Source organism: Montipora capricornis, chromosome 4, assembly GCF_036669925.1.
Source record: "Montipora capricornis isolate CH-2021 chromosome 4, ASM3666992v2, whole genome shotgun sequence".
Lineage (NCBI taxonomy): Eukaryota > Metazoa > Cnidaria > Anthozoa > Scleractinia > Acroporidae > Montipora > Montipora capricornis.
In genome coordinates this window covers 3,056,881-3,074,380 of record NC_090886.1, presented here as the reverse complement: position 1 = coordinate 3,074,380, position 17,500 = coordinate 3,056,881, and the positions used below count along the sequence as shown (strand labels likewise).

Sequence of the window (17,500 nt, the reverse complement as noted above, 5' to 3'; positions counted from 1 at the left end):
AACCCGGTTCTGAAAATCCCCGCTTCCTGAAAAGTGGATCCACTAGGAAAATCTCCTCCCGAACCAGTGAGTGCCCCATTCGGTAAGCAGCGGTGGCGAAACTGTTTATTAAAGACGGGTCTAGCTCTGGGTCATAGTCCTCGAAAAACCTTCCTTTTGGTTCCAACAAGATCCCTTCTCGCTCTCTCTGAAATGGGAAAGTAAATAGGAATTAGTACAGGACTGGTTCTGGCTCAGAGCTGGTTTTATTTGGGCATAACTTCTAAGCGAAGATTTTTGTACACCTATACGTTAGGCCGTCCGTTTATTTTTCTCTGTTTACGGTCGTCCAACCGACCCTCATTTTTGAGTTTCAAAAAGGAAATTTATATGTATACTGCCTATTAGAGAAAATCAAAGCCGGATAAAACAGTGTCCGTAACTCTAAGTTTCATGCTTACGCGATTGTTAGACGGCTTTATTGTGACAGAAACATACCTTGCATACACACACATTTGTTTGAACGGTAATAATAACAACAGATGCATTAATTAATTAATTAATTAATTAATTAATTACAGGGCTATTGGATGAAAAACAACAGAGCCATTGATTGAGTTAAATAAAGGTTGTAGGGTTGATAAGTGATAACAATTCTATTGTTGATACACAATTTGTTTATAGACAATTACGAAAACAACCGATCCAACTACAAAAACAAATAAGTCCGCCCTCTGAATAACGGCTGCCTCTCTTCATGTTTGGTTTTCAACGCGTAAGTCACCACAGATATTGACGACGTGGGCAAACGGTGACATTGGAACAACAGAGGACACTTGCAGACAGCAATTCACCCTGCACACCTATCTTTCTGACAAAGTATACGCTGATAGGACTGAACTTTCTAAATACATATGGGAATTGTAGAACAATAACAATGTAATAAAACTGCCTACATCATTTATTGGTCCATTCTCTGCAGAACCACCGTCTAAAGTTTGCATTTTCTGCCCCACTGGATAATCGCTCATTATCAGAGCCGACAGATCCACTCTACTAAACTCCGTCTAGGTTTTTATTCACCGATATTCACCGGGCCTGAGGTGAATAATTGTTAATTATTCACACAAATGCGTATATATACTATATGTATGTATAACAATTGAGCACTTTAATAGCTGATGATTTTTTCAAAGTACCACTTCATAACAGTATATTCTGCAGTTTGAAACTGTTAGATTTTATAGTGCTTCAGATTTTCTTTTTGCTTGTTTGTTTTTTTATTACATTCATTCATTAATCACTATCCTTGCAATCTGATTGGATCTCAGGGGTGCGATTTATTCACGAATCGCACTATCGCACCATTTTCCCAGCCGATGAGAAAAGAGCACTAAAAGAAAACATCCAATCAGATTACAAGGTTTGTTTAAGGTAACCAATCAAATTGCAGGAAAATGAAAGACAAAGAAAGCCATTGTGAGGCGAATTTGCAACTTTTGTTCCCAACTGGATCAATAAAATAGTGGTCCTGACTAAAATCCTGTATTTGAGCAATTAAATGATTATTGTGTGATTTCTAGATGGATGTAATAAAGTGGTACAGTAATTGAACTTCGTGTCGTGTAATTTTGGTCTGAAATCATACTTGTGATTTCAAGTCAAACTCGCGCTGCATGCCCGTCGATTTTGAAATCACACCTAATAATATACATCACAAAATTACTCGATTCTAATTGGCTGAGAGCAGTGCTTTTGTTTTGTAAACAGTGCAAAAAAGAGTTAATTCAGTGCAATTTACTCACAGAATTCGCGGTTTTGATTGGCTAATAAACAATAATGTTTGGCAAGAACCAATCAAATCTTTTGTTTTGGAGGCGTGAAACTTGAACGTGAACTCGAACTTGTGGCGTGCGTCACTTCCGAACCAAAGTAGCTCTGTAATTTTGTTATGTATATTATCAGAAACCCATAAGGGTTGAAACGTGTAACGCGCGTTCACAGCTTCCGAATATTCAGTGCGGACTGATTGGTTGAATGTTTCAGTGCTAAGTACCATATTTGGAAACCCCTCGCTCTTGTTGTTCCAAATATGGTACTTAGCAAATCGAATATTCAGAAGCTTGTTTTCTAGCATACAAGGGACCGTTACACGTCTCAACCCTTATGGGTTTCTGATATTAATAAGAAGTAATAATACAACTTTTCTCATTCGATTTGGAAGTAATTTACACTCGTGTGTTTTTCAAAAAGCTCAAATTGCATTTGACCTACGAGCTCATGCAGTTTTGTTGCTTTTTGAAAAACTCCCGTGTACAAAATATTTCCTAAGTTGTTTGATTACGCATACAAATTGCACTCCACTCAGTTCAATTACAATCATAAATCCGACCGACTTACTCATGATTAGGAAACGCACTCGACAGCAAACGGAGAAAAAAAATTTAAAGGACGGCCCTCATCAAATTTCGCGAGATAAGACAGCCAAAGGCGCCGAGCGGGATATCATCAATCTCCAACCAGAGCCAATTATTAAAATTCATTGTTTCAAGTTTGCGGACGACCGGACATTGCTTCAATTTTACCAAACGACTCGCGCATTCAGGCCCCATTTGCTCCTTATTCCAAAATGGCTTCCATATTTAGTATTCTTTTGTTTGATTGCATGTTGGCCCTTTCTGCCTCGTTCATTTGAAAGCGAGGCGAGGCCAAAAGGGCCAATTTGCAAGGAAACAAAAGAACATTAAAATGGCGGCCATTTTGCAATAAGGTGTATAAAGTGAGCGGATCAGGAAGCTAGAAAAGCAATAGCCGAGATTGAAACTTTAATAATGCATACTGCTTACCACTGATTCATTATAGAACGTTGGGAGCCACTCATTGTAGTGAATGTGCTGGATCTCGGCGACCACTATTCTGCGTGCTTCTTGGAACAGTTTCTCATCGTCCCAATGCTCATTAATCAATTCCAACTGTCTGGCTATGCGATTATGTTCACGAACCCACAAAGTGTGCATCGCAGCCAATGCTATCAATCGGGAGAAAAAAGATTGTTTTATTTATGGCGGGATGTATTGATGGAAGCTAAAAGCCTTTTCTAGTAAGAACTAATAGCAAAGTGCTTCGGTGGTAATTGAACATAAAAACTCAACAGAAGCCCGTTTCTCATAAGTCCCGAAAAGCAAGTTTCCAAACTACGATCCGCTTATTCTGGGAAGCTGGTCTTGTAACATTCTTTAAAGACCACTGCAAACAAACTATTTACGAAGTTGAATTCCTCAAAACGTTTCCTTTTTGAAGATACAGAGGGATATCTCACCCGGAATACCCCCGAAAAGTTTCGGGACCTTTGAGAAACGGACCCCAGGTCATTGAAAACAATTTAAAAGACTACTTACTACTCCCTTGTTGCTATTAAATGAAGAAAGGTCTAGCGTATTGAAAAGTTTCCCTCTTGAAATCTCCAAGTGCATGAGTGTGGGTTTTAAGATGAAGGGGTAATTACTACTGAAAGGATTTGGAGCTTTCGCGAAATCAAACGCACGCCTCGTTGATATGAAGGACTTGAACAACAACTCCTTTTTGCTAGGTATCATAAGTAGGCAACTTACACCAAGTGCTAGACTGCGTCCTACCTTCCTATATCTCCTTTGCTCTAGCCTTAACGGTTTTGAGTAATGAGCGTATCTGTGCCCATTTTTTAAACATCTTTTCGTGTGTATACATAAACTATTAATAATCTGTCAAACGCCAACTGAAGAAAACCTATCTTTGGCTTTTGATTGGCCGTTTGCGCGTATGCAAGAATGCAGACGAATTAAAAAGGGGCAAAAGTAAAAATCATGTATGTTACTGAGATTGCATACTTTGGAAACTCGGCAAAAATCCGAGCTCCACATGTGGTTTGAGCCCACGACCCTCTGTGATCTAGTCGGATGCTCTAACCACTGAGCTTCTAGAGACTTTATGGAGGGCAAGGGTGAAATATGGGTCTTTGACTAGAACTGCATCACCCAATTACATCTCAAGAATAACGACTAATAGCACGGCTCATAACTGGAACGCGCAGTCATCTTAAAGCATATGTGAGATGCACCAACGAACAACCCTTGCAACCCTTTATTCCGAGTTTCCAATGGATGCAATTTCAAAGGTCACACCTTTCAATGGGGTTTATGCTCTAATATATAGTATCGTATCTTACCATGATTCTCATTGACTCGAATGTCACCGCCAAGAAAACATTCATTGCCTGTTCCATTTGGTAAGCAAAATGTCTCTGGATTAGGTGGAAGAAACTCGTCTCGTCCATAGTTCAACTCATTTTCGTCAGTAAGCATTTGTCCACTTTTGAAAGTGCGAAGATTCTTTAGAGCCATAGCATCTGATCCATATACCATTGATCCATCGACATAGTGGGTTATTATATTAATCTGCCGTGAAAAAAAAAACATGATTTCAGTACATACAATCTTTATTTTAGAGTAGATTAGTGTGTCAGTTAATTCCAAGTGCGCCCATCCCCCCCCCCGTCCTCCTCGGGCATACCCCGGGCATTTGACAAGATTATAGCTCCGCATAGTGGGAAATTTGACACGAAACGAAACTCGTATGGGATTTGACTATCGACAAAAACTTTGGTCAGCGGTCACTACGTAGAGGATTTTTTTTTTTATGACGGGAATTTCCTTGGCCACTATTACACGTGTGTCGGCTTTGTGCTGATTGCCCCAGGGATTTTTTCTGTGTGTTTTTCCAACTCCTTCTTGATGAGCCCCAAAGCCGCACCTATAACAACTGATATTATTATTATTATTATTATTATTATTATTATTATTATTATTATTATTATTATCCTTTTGACTTCGAAAGAAACTCAATCGGTGTAAAAAATAAGCATGACGAATATGGTGCATTACTTTTTGTTTTCAAAACAATACTCACAGTCTTAACAAAAATTCTATTGTGGAATGGAATCCACGCCTCAGCCAGGCAACATCTGATCACTTTATTTTTTGCGTGAAAATGAAGCGTAATCTTAATCCCCCGTACCTTTATGCCCATAACTGAAATGGGTTTACTGTTGCTTGAAGATAGGTGATCAACTTGAATTAACTAACCTGTTCCCCATCTTTGGTTTGGGCTGACCTCCGTAAAGGTATACACAGAAATTCAGGATCGAATTTTAGTCTTAGATTCTGTGGAATAATGCTAATGCTAAGGCACTCTTCGGGTCTGACTGGACAAGGATCGCGATTGTTACCGCAGTCCGCTTGTATCATCTCGGTCAACGCTATGTCATGATCGATGAATTGCCCCCAGTGCATTGTTAAGATGGTAAAAGGAGGGTCGACTCCATCGGCATTTTCGTCAAGAGTGCTTGGAAGCGTTGCAATACGTACTGCTCTGGGGTTTGGAAGCGGCGGATTATGAAGGACGACAGATTTGCTCCGAGGTGTGAAAAGAACGCTATTTTGATAATCGGCTGGCAGCAGTCGAGCCAATTCCGTGAAACTGGCTCCCACGGTTGTGTTACATAAGTTGTTGCAAGTTCCATCAATTGTGCGATACTTTATTTGAGCACAAGACAAACGCGTCGATAATTTTTCACAACCATGCAAATGAAACGTCTCAATCAAATCTTCTCCGTGTATAGAAGATACCATCGAATGGCGCATTTCATGGACACCAAACATGAAAACAACGGCCAGAAGGAAACTGTAAACAAAAAGAAGAAATTTCAGTCAAATCACACTGATCAGTAAAGAAAGTTTTATTCTTATAGTAGGAGCCCCTTCCTCTACTTTGCTATTATTTCCGACCTCTTTCCCGTTTGCAAAGGCAACAAAGAGATTTAGCGATATCGCATATACGCCAAACGGCAAATGCCACGCTGAAGTTTGCGTTTTGCCAAAACTGAAAAAAAGAAAACTTAATTTATTTCAACTTATTTCTTGCCTGATATTTAACAAGTATTCACCGAAGTGGAGGTGGATATGTGATGGATATTTACCTCGCCGCTTCCACCACTAACCACCGACACTGAAGTGAATAGTTGTATTAGTAGATATATATTTATTAAAAACTAGATCATTGGCTTTGCCATCATGATATATGAGCTATTAAGCCATGCTCTACAAATATCAGTAACTGTACGCATCAGTTTTGTAGTTTTTACAAAATAAAGTAGGGAAGATTTATCCATAATTAGGCCTTTTTAATAAAACAATAGGGAGCTCAAGCAACGACAACGTCAACGAGAACGTCACAAATTTGCATATTTTGGGCGGAAAAACGATAACTTTACACGCACTTGCACGTGCGTTTTTCACTTTTGTCCATTTCTTTGCTGTCGTCTGCAGAAGAACAACGTGAAATAGCCACATTTGAGGTTTTATGAAGAACGTCAGCACTTGAGGATAAATTTTCGCCTTCTCCTCTAAATTAAGCGCCGTTCCGACCACCCCACCCTTGTCATATTTACCACGCTGAAATAGTCACGAAGTGATTACAATAACGTGAATTTATATTTTGAGATGACCTTCTTGTTGCTGTCGCCGTCGTTGCTTCAGCTCCCTCATTGTTGCTAAATAAGCCTAATCCACTAGCACCTCATTGACTTTCTATCATTTCATATCCAACGCGCGCTCATGGAATAATTTTTAAATATATATCAGTATACTATAATTAGTAATATACGCGAAAAAATATCAGCGCGTGGATTTGCCGAGAGCACGTCAATTAATCCCAAACAGAGTGCAGAAAAGGGAAATAGTTGCATTGATAGCCAATCAAATGCGAGCCCAGGATGCCGTGAGATCGCGCGCGAAGCTTGCGCTTCAAGTTGGTTGCTTCGAGAATTTTAGCGATCACAATTAAGACGTTCGTCTATCAACCGCGTATTTTTTAGGTATATGTTCCAGCCATATTCGAAATAAATCATGCAATCTCTGACTTGCAACTTTTGAAATATCAACGTGTTGATTCAGTGGTTTTCGTAATTTTTGAATTTGTGGTAGCCCATAAATAGTGCGGCCATGCAGTAAAAACTGTTGATCTGAAAAGTTTGTTGCCCTTTACTATTGATCTTGAGTTATAAAAGCTGGAGGTGTGACCATCGGAAAGAAAGGCAGCGAAGAAGGCTGTCCTGCCGTACTTATAGGGATGAAGCTTTCAGGTCTTTGTGTAACATTCTGGGAATTGTACCTTGGTGGCGTGACTTAATTTGAGGCGGTGTCTGGAACCCGGAAAAGTTTGTGGTTTGGGAATGACGTGTGTTTTTCTCTTTTAATATATGTGGTTGCATACCTCGTTGCCTTCATTTTTGATCTGCGATAATGTTTCTTACGTTACTCCTGTTAATAAAAAAAGGGAAATAATTGTTGTTAGCGACTAATACTGCATATTTTCTATATTCAATTCAATGTAATATTATGTGTGTCATACGCCGATTACGAAACCCACTTTGCATCTTAATGAAGAACCATAAACACGATGTCGCTTGATTTTCAAAAGGGATTGCCACAAATTTGCACCACGATGCCGGTAAACGATAAAAGGTATCTAAATATTTGATAACTCCTGTTTGCCTTTATTGAGATTCTGAGCAATTAGTTAAAATTTTAACATAAAAATGAGGTGAAAGAGGAACTTGCTTGTTCATGCAGAACTGGCCATTAATTAACTATCTAGTCAGCCGTACAGTCATTTACGATGACTGAATACTTACACAAAGTTGAAAGTTAAAAGCTTGTATAAGGTATTGAAAAAAGAAAGATCTACTTTTAATTGCGTTCCCCAAATCAACGTTTGCGAATGAAAGCTTTCTGGACCAATACAGCTAAGACTGATGCAAAATTATCTTTCGAAGCAATATACTTTCTTATCGTATGGTCAACAGGAAGTGTGTAAGGTTATTTAAAAGGAAAATTAGAGAGATCAATTGATCACACTGGCTCTGAAAGAATTTACTTGCCATTAGTTTTAAATGTTAAGTTGATGATGAAAGAATTGAAAAACGTGAATAACAGATTCACTGATTGCTAACGGAACAAATAAACATGCAACAAATAAATAAGGAAATTGAGAGGTTCGTACCTTAGTTTCAAAGCCGGCAAAATTGAACTCAAAAGTAGTTAGATAGCTATTGAATAATTGTTTAAAGTTAAAATATGTTTTCACCTTTTCAAAGCTGGCAAGTCGGCAAACGTACTGATACGTCAAGCTTTTCTAACAGAAAAAGTCCCGCTGCAACAAGTCCACCTCACTGTGTGAGTCTTGCCAAGTGTCTTCAGAGAATGAGTATCTTTAGGATCGGTTTTTCCTTTTATACAGTTGAGTACCCGGTAATATTTTGCGCATGTATGGAAAATGAGTTTCTTTTATGTCGGAAAAGGGCAATGACCATAGCACCCTCCCATTGGTGAGCCGATATCTGACATCACATCGGTCAACAAGCGGCGTGAGTGTCCTAGAGCAATATTGCCTTGTTTGTTTGTTTTGTGACGAAACAGGTTTTAATTCTTTTTGCCCAAATTAAAACCTAGAGGAAAAATGGACAGCTGAAACGATGAAACGTTACGTTTTTAGAAAGTTAAATGATCAGAACAGGTTTGCTGAACCGTTTGCCTAAGGGTACAACATACTTTGGACAAAACGCCTCTTTTGAAACCCCCGAACGAAGGTTTCCAAACAAGAATTGTTCTGGAAATAAGCTTTTATTAGTCTGTTTTCATCTGTCCAGCAAGGAACATCGAACTTGCCAAACATTTAGCAATAAAATCTTTTGAATATAGCAATCACGTTAACTTTCTTTTGTTCAGAGTTTCGAAACGAGAAAAAAAAACGAAGTAGCAACTAGTACGTTAAGGAAACTTTGCTTTCGTCAAAACTAAATATTGCTAAAGAATTAAATTGATTTCCTAATTTGTTGGGTTATTGTGGGTTACTTTACTTTTCGTCGAGGAGTCATTCTTAATGACACGCTACTTCCGATGACAAAAGCATTGATGTCACTGGGGAAATGTCAATTTGTCGTTAACGCCTGTTTTGCCGTGAATAGACTAACGAGTGGTCAACATTACTTCAGAAAGATCTCATTTTAGAATTTTCAAAAGAAACGCTATACTACAGTCGTTAATTGGTTATTAGTTGGTCGCCAACGTTATCCAATAGGTCGATATATCAGTAAAATGTTTTGTTCTGATAAAACTTTATTTGTTTCTTTGATAAAGATACGATATTAGCGTCATCAGGGGACAGATGTATTTATGATTGACCCATGATAGATAGATAACAAGACAGAAAAGATAGAAAACTTTTTTTTTCGCAAGGAAGCTAATCTGTATTTAGTAAACCTGATCTGTAAACAGTGTTGTCGGAAAACCGTGAATGAGGCAGACGACAGCTAAGTTCGAAGAAGAAGCTTCATAAAGACGTTTGCCATGATATTTTATTCAGTGGGTTCTTTAGCAGTTTAACGATAGCAAACTTTCCCTTAAATTGGCAATTTATTTCTCCCCCAGGGTGACTTATTTAAGTTGTATCTATATTTACATTTATTTAAGCATCGTGCAATATCGCCCTTCAAACATTTTCCGCTTTGGTTTACAGAGCCAGGTTAAATATTTTAGGCAAAATTTGATAGAGAATTGAACCTGATAATCCAAAAATCCACTGAGAGCTTTTAGCTAACAAATCCTGCCTTTAATCCCGACTAACTTTGTGCAAAACCAGCTCGGTTTTGCGGCCGGCAATGGCATTGATGTCATTGATGTGTTGGCTAATTTGATGTCATCGGTTACGTCCTTAATTTGCATCGGTCTCGATCTTCGTCGACCACCGCCCCCTTCATTTCCCTCAAGAATTTCGAGTACACAAGCAAACAGTTTATGTTATACTGCTATAATCATTTTCAATTTCAATTTGTTTATCATGAATCTTGTCTATATTTACATCGCCCTTTAGCAGCTTGCAACTGGCTAACCGTCTCCCATATCGTCTGTCAACTTGTGACACGTAATGATGCCATTGTTATCAAGTTGAATAAGTATGATCACATATTGTTCATATGTCCACTGAGGTCGGTAATTTAAAACAAAACTAAACTTTGCAAGATATAACAAGTGAAGAAATTTTATCTAATTTTTTTATTTTGCGCCCTTAATTTACTGTTACTTTGATGTTTACGATTTGGTGATCAATTTAACTTGACGTATAGTAAAATCGTGGTAATTATCTGATTGTTCTGTATTCTTTATTCCAAAAGACGACAAATAACTACTCAACATGTTAGCATTTTTCCTTAGACTAAATTTGAGAAAAAACGAAGTATGGTGGTATGCTATGACGCTGTTAAGTGCGGAAACCGCCGACCACCTACACCACGCTGGCAATTTGACACAGTATTGCCGGTTTTCACTGTCACACTATCATCAAAACCATTCAACAAATAAAGTCCAGAATCAAAGAGATAAAAGAAGATGAATATTCAAACAGTCTCGCAAAGGTTCAGATCTGTGCGATGTTTCGTGCGGGAGATATTCGAAGAAATGTTTTACTCAAATTTCCAAGACATTGTATGAAGACGCTGTGTTTGACATGTTTGTGCCCCTCTCATGGGCACAAATATGGCGGCCGGAAGCTAACAAAGAAATATGTCATCGAGTTTTGCTATAAAAAGCCAGTAGTTGTCTTCTGAGGGCCCATAAACATCTGTCTCATACAAGGACTGTTCACATTGCAAAATCTCAGCGGAAAAGTCACTTTTTTAACCTACGTGATAGCATCTTAATTCGTGTCACGCAAAAGCTTAGAAATTCAACCTTGCTTTATCACAAGACGAAAAACCCTATCAAACTGTAAATTTGTGAAAAGATAAGTCTTCAGTTGTTCTAATAACTAACTAAACTGAAATCTCAAAAGGATTGATAATTCCTCATTTTTTAGTTTTGATGACGTCACGAGAAAAAAAAAAGAATGCTGCTCGTTGTCAATTGCTGTTGAAATATCTTGATCAATTGGCAGTGATACAAGGCCAAAATGCATATTCTTTGGCCCGAAAGCTTAAGCAAGTGTACCCTAAAAAAAATCAGTGGCATATCGATCATTGGTGCAATTTGTTTGGGGCTTAATAACGAATTAACAACTTGACAACTTTTAATTAATGCATATGCTTATTTTATTTTGATCTTATGGTTGAGTCGCTGGTGAAAAGCAATCTGAGCTACTAAGAAAGAACTGACATTCTTTTTGGTCATGTATCTCTGCCAAAGCAACCAATACATTTAGTTTCCTTCAGGCTATCTCGTGTGAGGACCACTTGAAAGGAAACTTTTAATTTTTTTCCCGGCGGAAAATCCAAGACCGATAATTTTCCGCAAACATTCTTTCGCATGCATGGCGTTTACAACTGACAAAGGGACACATTTTACTGAAATGCCGTGCGGAACTTTTCCAGGCTTCCTTCTGAAAATTATTATAACCTTTCATGACTGACTCCGCAGCTCCCCTTTCACGGTATTCCCTCAACGTGAGAGTCGAGAATGCTGTCAGGTTTGTCTGTTGTTTAATCAAGTGTCGTTTCTACGGACTTAAATTTTTCCAAAGCTATCGTGTTGAGGGGTTATCTCTTGTGGCTTCGTGGGCGTACAGTCTTGAAGCTTTTTTTCGACGACCCGGAAAGCGGAAAAACCGAAGCAATTCAGTTTTGGAAAACTAACATCTGTTTGATTGGCCTAAAGGGAAATTAAGTGCTCATACTAACTTTGCTCTATTAAGTACTGCACGGTTGAAAAAATTTGCAATGCTTGGTCATAGCCTCTTTGACGTTTTCCTGTTTTGTCGATTCTCAAATTTAAGCCCCTCATGAGAATGTAGGGCAACGAATGGCGAGAGAATTATACATGGTACACTGAAAAACCCCATTTCAAGAGAGGTTCATTGAAGATGTAAGTGGGCGTACCAAGAGCTTTTGTTCTTGTTTCGATATGAACGCGGAAAAAAATTAAGACTCTGTTATTTAAATTCTAGAACTGAAATTCCTGTGCGTGTGTTTGGCGCCACCATTAAAGTATTTGACTTAATTTTCACTTGCGACTTTTAATGGCAGAAGTCGGACCTGCTCAGTCATTTTAAAGAGTGTTACAGGTGTGGGGTGGGGGATGTCGATTTTTTTTGTTACCGTGCAGTTTGCGACGCTTGGAAATTTAAAGCACTTAATAAATTGACATCGACAAAATGAAAGCTCCAAGAAACGATCTTCTTGCCGTTACACTGTGTTTCTTCACAGGTTTTCTCCGACGATGTCAAGAAAATATACCCTGCGAGCCGATCTCTTTCGATCTTCCTAGATAAGTCGGGAAGACTGAAACAAGCCTATGCCGGCCTCCTCGACATTTCGTATTGAGCTTACGTTAAGAATTCAAATGTGTTCGGTATCAGTCACGCGTGACCAGTAACCACAAAACGGAAACAAACGGTAGGCATATTTTCGAACAACTCTGGCAAACACGCGACAACCATGGATTCATTTTCTTGAAATTTCAAGATAGTTCATACTTTTAAATTGCCATTTCATTTTTTACTGAAAAAATTGTAGGTTTCTGTAACTAACATAGGAAATACTCATGAGAATTTAGACAGTTCTGTTGTAAATTTCAAAAAATATACTGGACTGACGCATTCATTTCTTTGGATGAGAGGCAAATCAAAGAAAGTCGAGGCGGCCGGCAGTCTTCTTTCCTCTTCCCGACTTATCTAGGAAGATCGAAAAAACTCTGCTCGCAGAGTAAGAAAATAGACCTTAATTAATGCCAGTTACCTTAGGCAATCAACTAATGAACTTGCCCTCCTTGTGGCTAAAGAGTTAATTAAAACTCTTTTGCCATAACAGATTCGAAATCGAATCATTTTTGGTAGGATTTGTTGAATGCAAATAGCTATGTGGGCGTTCTTCAGCGTAGATAAAAGCGGAAAAACTTAAACAATGATTTGTTTGAATTAGCACTGTTCTGATTCATTGGAAGATGTCCTGTTGCGATGATTTCAAGAGATGTGGGTTTGCAAGGTCTGCGACATATAACGTTGTTACACGAGCAGACTTGTGACCTCTGTTTTCAGAAAGAATATGTTTGACAGTTCAACGCTTAAACATTATCACGAAAATCTGTATGTTCATATAACAAAAATTTTATTGTGAGTCAATTAACATTCTGTACTTATGTCGTCCTTTTAAAAATAACTCTACTTTTTCATGTATTAACCACGGGAGTCTTCATGTATTAAGAAAACCAGTGAAACAACTCTTAGCTTATACTTGCTAATGAGATCACATGCAAACCGTACCAATATCGTCTTCAGGCAATCAAGAAATTTGAAGCACTAAAATAAGCAAATAAAACAGTAGCAATCAAAAAATACGCTATACACGTAATCCGTGTTAAGCTGTTGTTTTACAAAATTCAGCACTCCGACAGACAATACAAATCCACTACCATGCAATACATATTGATACCTTGATACTTAAAATGAAATCATTCAGGGACGAGCAATATTTGTGATCACACCACGTCAATCGTTTTTGGCCTCGCAACCTTGAACAGCTATTACATAATAAGTTTTTTTTTTTTAGATTTAAAATGTATTTCCAGCCCATAAACTTAGAGGACTGGTGTTAAGAAAGAAGATAATCGCATTTATAAACGTTGCTCTAGCAGTAATGAAGGGAAATTCACGCATCTTGAGTTTGCCTAGACTGCAAAACAGTCGTTTTCTTCCATTTTCGGAAGGGGCTTAGCGCCGTAAGCATGATCCTCGCGTGTGAAGCGCGCGAGCCATTCTCCCTCGCCGTTTCTACACTCGCTCCAGACCTTTCGTTTGAATATTATTTTACCGTGTCGCTTGCGTTCGCAAAAAATACGACTGTTTTGCAGGCATAACCCCTACGATGCCACTGAATGCAGTACTCAGTACTAATAGACCATATTGGACTGGAATTAGCTCGCAATGGAGGCTAATGTGGGGGAATCTTTTCAAATGTAAATACTTGTTGATATGTTCGCCCGCATTAGCCTCCATTGCAAGCTAGTTCCAGTCCCACACTGAGAATACGAATCGGGCCAACTGCGAGCTGAACATTTTGTGAGTTTGTTATAAACCCGTGGATGATGTGTATGTAAACTTAATATTATGAGAGACAAGCTGATTTTTGTTGAGCGCCTTATCACAGGGAGGCTAAGAAATTCGACCACGTAACGTTAATAGTTAATGCCCGTTTTGAAAGAGGTGCGCTGGATTCCGATTAGAGAACATCTGTACTTTATGTTTGACTGCGGCAAGCACCGAACTAACTAAGTGATCAGTTTACGACTAAAATCAGGGTTACTGGGCGAACCACTCGAAATTCTCAACTTTTAAACATTCCGCTATATAAATCGAGAGTCGGCCAGAACTAGGACCTTTTATTATCGAGTGGTTACTGGCCCTTCCTTAAATCTTACAATGGCTTGCTTCCTTTAAATATTGTTTGAAAACTAAATTAATTAATGACTTGTTTTAAAAAACATAAACGACTTGTAAATACTTATATATTTAATATACCATATTATTTTAATGAATTGTCACTGGAAAGCCCCTTGATTAATCTTCACTGCCGGGCTTTCCTAGGCCTTCCCTGGCTTCGTCACTTCTCGAGTGACGCTCATAACTTACATTAAAGGCGCTGATTTATGGCGCGCAGTGTAATTGACTTCGTGTAGTTTTACCAGTTACTCGCCCCTACAAGCTATGAAACTTAACTGGCGTAAACCTAGAAATTTCAAAGCTTCGTGACGAAAAGAAATATCCGTCAAGCATACATAAGTTAAGTTACAAACAACTTTGGGGAACTGTTCGGCTAAATAGTTTTAAAAAACCCCAATTGCAATCCATTTGAATCCATTTCGATTTTTCCATCCCTGACGGTTTCCTTTTGTATTTGCTGTTTTATTGAAATATTCCTTCATTGTTTTAACTTTAAGATGCAGCATCTTAAAGTTGCTGTGTCACGAAATTTCGCCAAATTCAGCGACCGAGAACTGGAAACCAAACCAAGTGACAGGTTAAAATAACTACTTAAAACAATGAAGGAATATTTCAATAAAACAGCAAATACAAAAGGAAACCGTCAGGGATGGAAAAATCGAAAAGGATTCAAATGGATTGCAATTGGGGGAATGCTTCTTTCCGGAGTTCAAATACTTGTCTTTCTTACATTAATTAAGTCTGTTCAAAAGATAAACATTTAGAGTTAAAAAGGAAGATCGGCAATTTATTGAGAGCAGTTGCATAGAAAATCAGTCAAAGGTAAAAGTTGATCGCCGATCTACTTGACGAGAGAAAATTTGAGAGTTCTGTTTATTTATTTTACAATACAATGACTTTACAATGCAGTACAGTACTCCCGTGGAGGACATTAATGGATTTAGTGTGACATGCTTAGTTAGCTATTTCTCATGTTGCAGTTTGGGCAAATCTGTCATCCGGGATTTTCTGGAGATCATTAGCTAGGCCTCCCCACCCTCCCTATTTTTACTTTCTTGTGGATGGCGTGTGTCTCTTTGAGGTATGACCATTGCTATATTGAAGTCACTCTCAGTCATCACCTCCTCCCATCCACTCCACTTTTGTCGTTTTTTCCTCCCCTCCTTCCTCCTGCCCGATAAATTCAATTCTGGGTTTGTAATGGTAATGGTAATTAATTTATGTCGCGCTTTTTCTCTTTACATATTTAACTGCGCTTTGCAAGCAATTGATCTATAGGTGAAGTCGGACATCAGCATATATAGGCGCCGCGGCAGCCGCCATCAGTCCATTAGCCTCTCACTCAGCACATGAATGAATAAAATGAGGCCTGACCACAACACCGGGAAGCTATGCACTACTCTTTACGAATAGTGTGCGGTTTCTTTTACGCCCCACAGGGCTGTGCGAACAGTGAAGGTTTGTCAGAGACGGGGCTCACGGTTTATAGTGCTTATCCGAGAAGACTTGAAAGTCTAACCATTTGCAAATGTAATTACAAAGGCAGCACATTCTCCTCAGTTATTTTAAGACCCTAAGTGTTGGTCCAGACTTAGTCAAACTCACGACCTCCCGCATGGCAGCCCGATGTCCAACCAACTGAGCCACCGGTGCACGGTGACGGTTTTTCCATGGCGCACCATTAAGTGAACTTTGAATCGGAGGAGTGAAGGGTTTGTTTCACAGACAAAGGAAAAATGAAAGGTTTTCATAAGGTGAACAACGCAAAAATTGTACCATTTAATCAACGTGTCCCAGTTTTCAATAAAGGAAGATTTCTCGAATATTGACTTCTTGAAATGTTATGGATTGAAATAGGTTTATATATTTCATAGTTAACTTCATTTTCTCTCTCGAGCAATGAAGAAAACCGGCCTTCATATACTCAACTCTTTACAAACTCTAGTTTCATTGCGTCGGAAAACGACATTGTATTTAGGGTGAGGATTCATTGTTCCTTTTGTAAGCTTTTCAAGCCCATTCCTTTTTTACCAATCACGGGACCCTTTGTGGAGATAGATAATTTATTAAAAATTATTTGGCAGCCGACAGACTGGGTTGCAAATGAATTTCAGCTTAAAACAAGTAAACTAACCACTGCATGACTCATGATTAAAACCGAAGCACAGTACTAAAACCAAAATTCACTGGAATCTGTTCACTTGGCGCTGATTGGTATAAAAAAGTTATGCGTGCGTCTTAGGGATATAGGCCAGCTTTTGCACGCAGGAACAAGTGATGACGTTTTCACCCATTCTGTTTGTAGACGAATCGGTGCAGTTTTCGCGGGAATGCACCTGATACACGATGGTCTGCCAATCGCGAGACGGCCATAACAACAGTCCTCTTGCATTTTTGTAACTCTTCGCTTCTACTTCCCCTGTGAAAACAAACCAAAGGATTTCTAAGAATCTTAGTTAATATAGTTTTTTTTTTGTATTTTATGCTTTAGTTAGTTTTATAATACGAATGCCAAAAGAAAAAAATACAGATGAGTAAGATAAACTCACACCGATACCACCCCTCCCCCAACCCCCAAAAAAAACGCACTTCGCAAACTTAACAGCATACAGTTTCTTAACATTTAAGTTACAAAGCATTGGACATTAAAATTTTACAGATTCTTCGCATTTACACTACAAAGCATTAATTATAATATATTATTTGTCGGAATAGACACTGATTAACTTTTTCCATTTTTTGGGAGATTGTTTAATTTTCACCTCTCCCTTGCAATATGGAGTTTAATGTACTTTCCAAAACTTTTAATATCTTGTTTAATATATGGAGAAAGTAACAGGTGATGAAAACTATGTAAGAGTTTCACTAGAACGGTGTCACCACATTGACATTAAAATCAGTTTTTTAAACTGCAACCATGAACGCCATTGGTTACCATCTACTTTTCTCCAGCTTCTCCTTGTATCTTGGTTTTTCTTTTTGCCTTAAGGTTCATTTGCCT

The 17,500-nt window shown here is 38.5% G+C and overlaps 1 protein-coding gene across 1 annotated transcript in view; it reads right to left on the bottom strand.

The window, feature by feature from the left end:
- The window catches only part of LOC138045210 (peroxidasin-like), a 12,149-nt gene extending 3,819 nt beyond the window's left edge, over positions 1-8,330 (bottom strand). Inside the window, exons 1-6 of the mRNA XM_068891623.1 lie at positions 8,161-8,330; positions 7,288-7,334; positions 5,100-5,697; positions 4,184-4,412; positions 2,826-3,007; positions 1-187 (exon numbers count right to left, since the gene is read on the bottom strand). The exon at positions 1-187 is cut by the window's left edge and continues 115 nt beyond it. Coding sequence (XP_068747724.1) covers positions 1-187; positions 2,826-3,007; positions 4,184-4,412; positions 5,100-5,697; positions 7,288-7,301 — 1,210 coding nt within the window. The 5' untranslated portion in view covers positions 7,302-7,334; positions 8,161-8,330. The remainder of the gene's footprint in view (positions 188-2,825; positions 3,008-4,183; positions 4,413-5,099; positions 5,698-7,287; positions 7,335-8,160) is intronic.
- Positions 8,331-17,500: the final 9,170 nt, after the last annotated feature.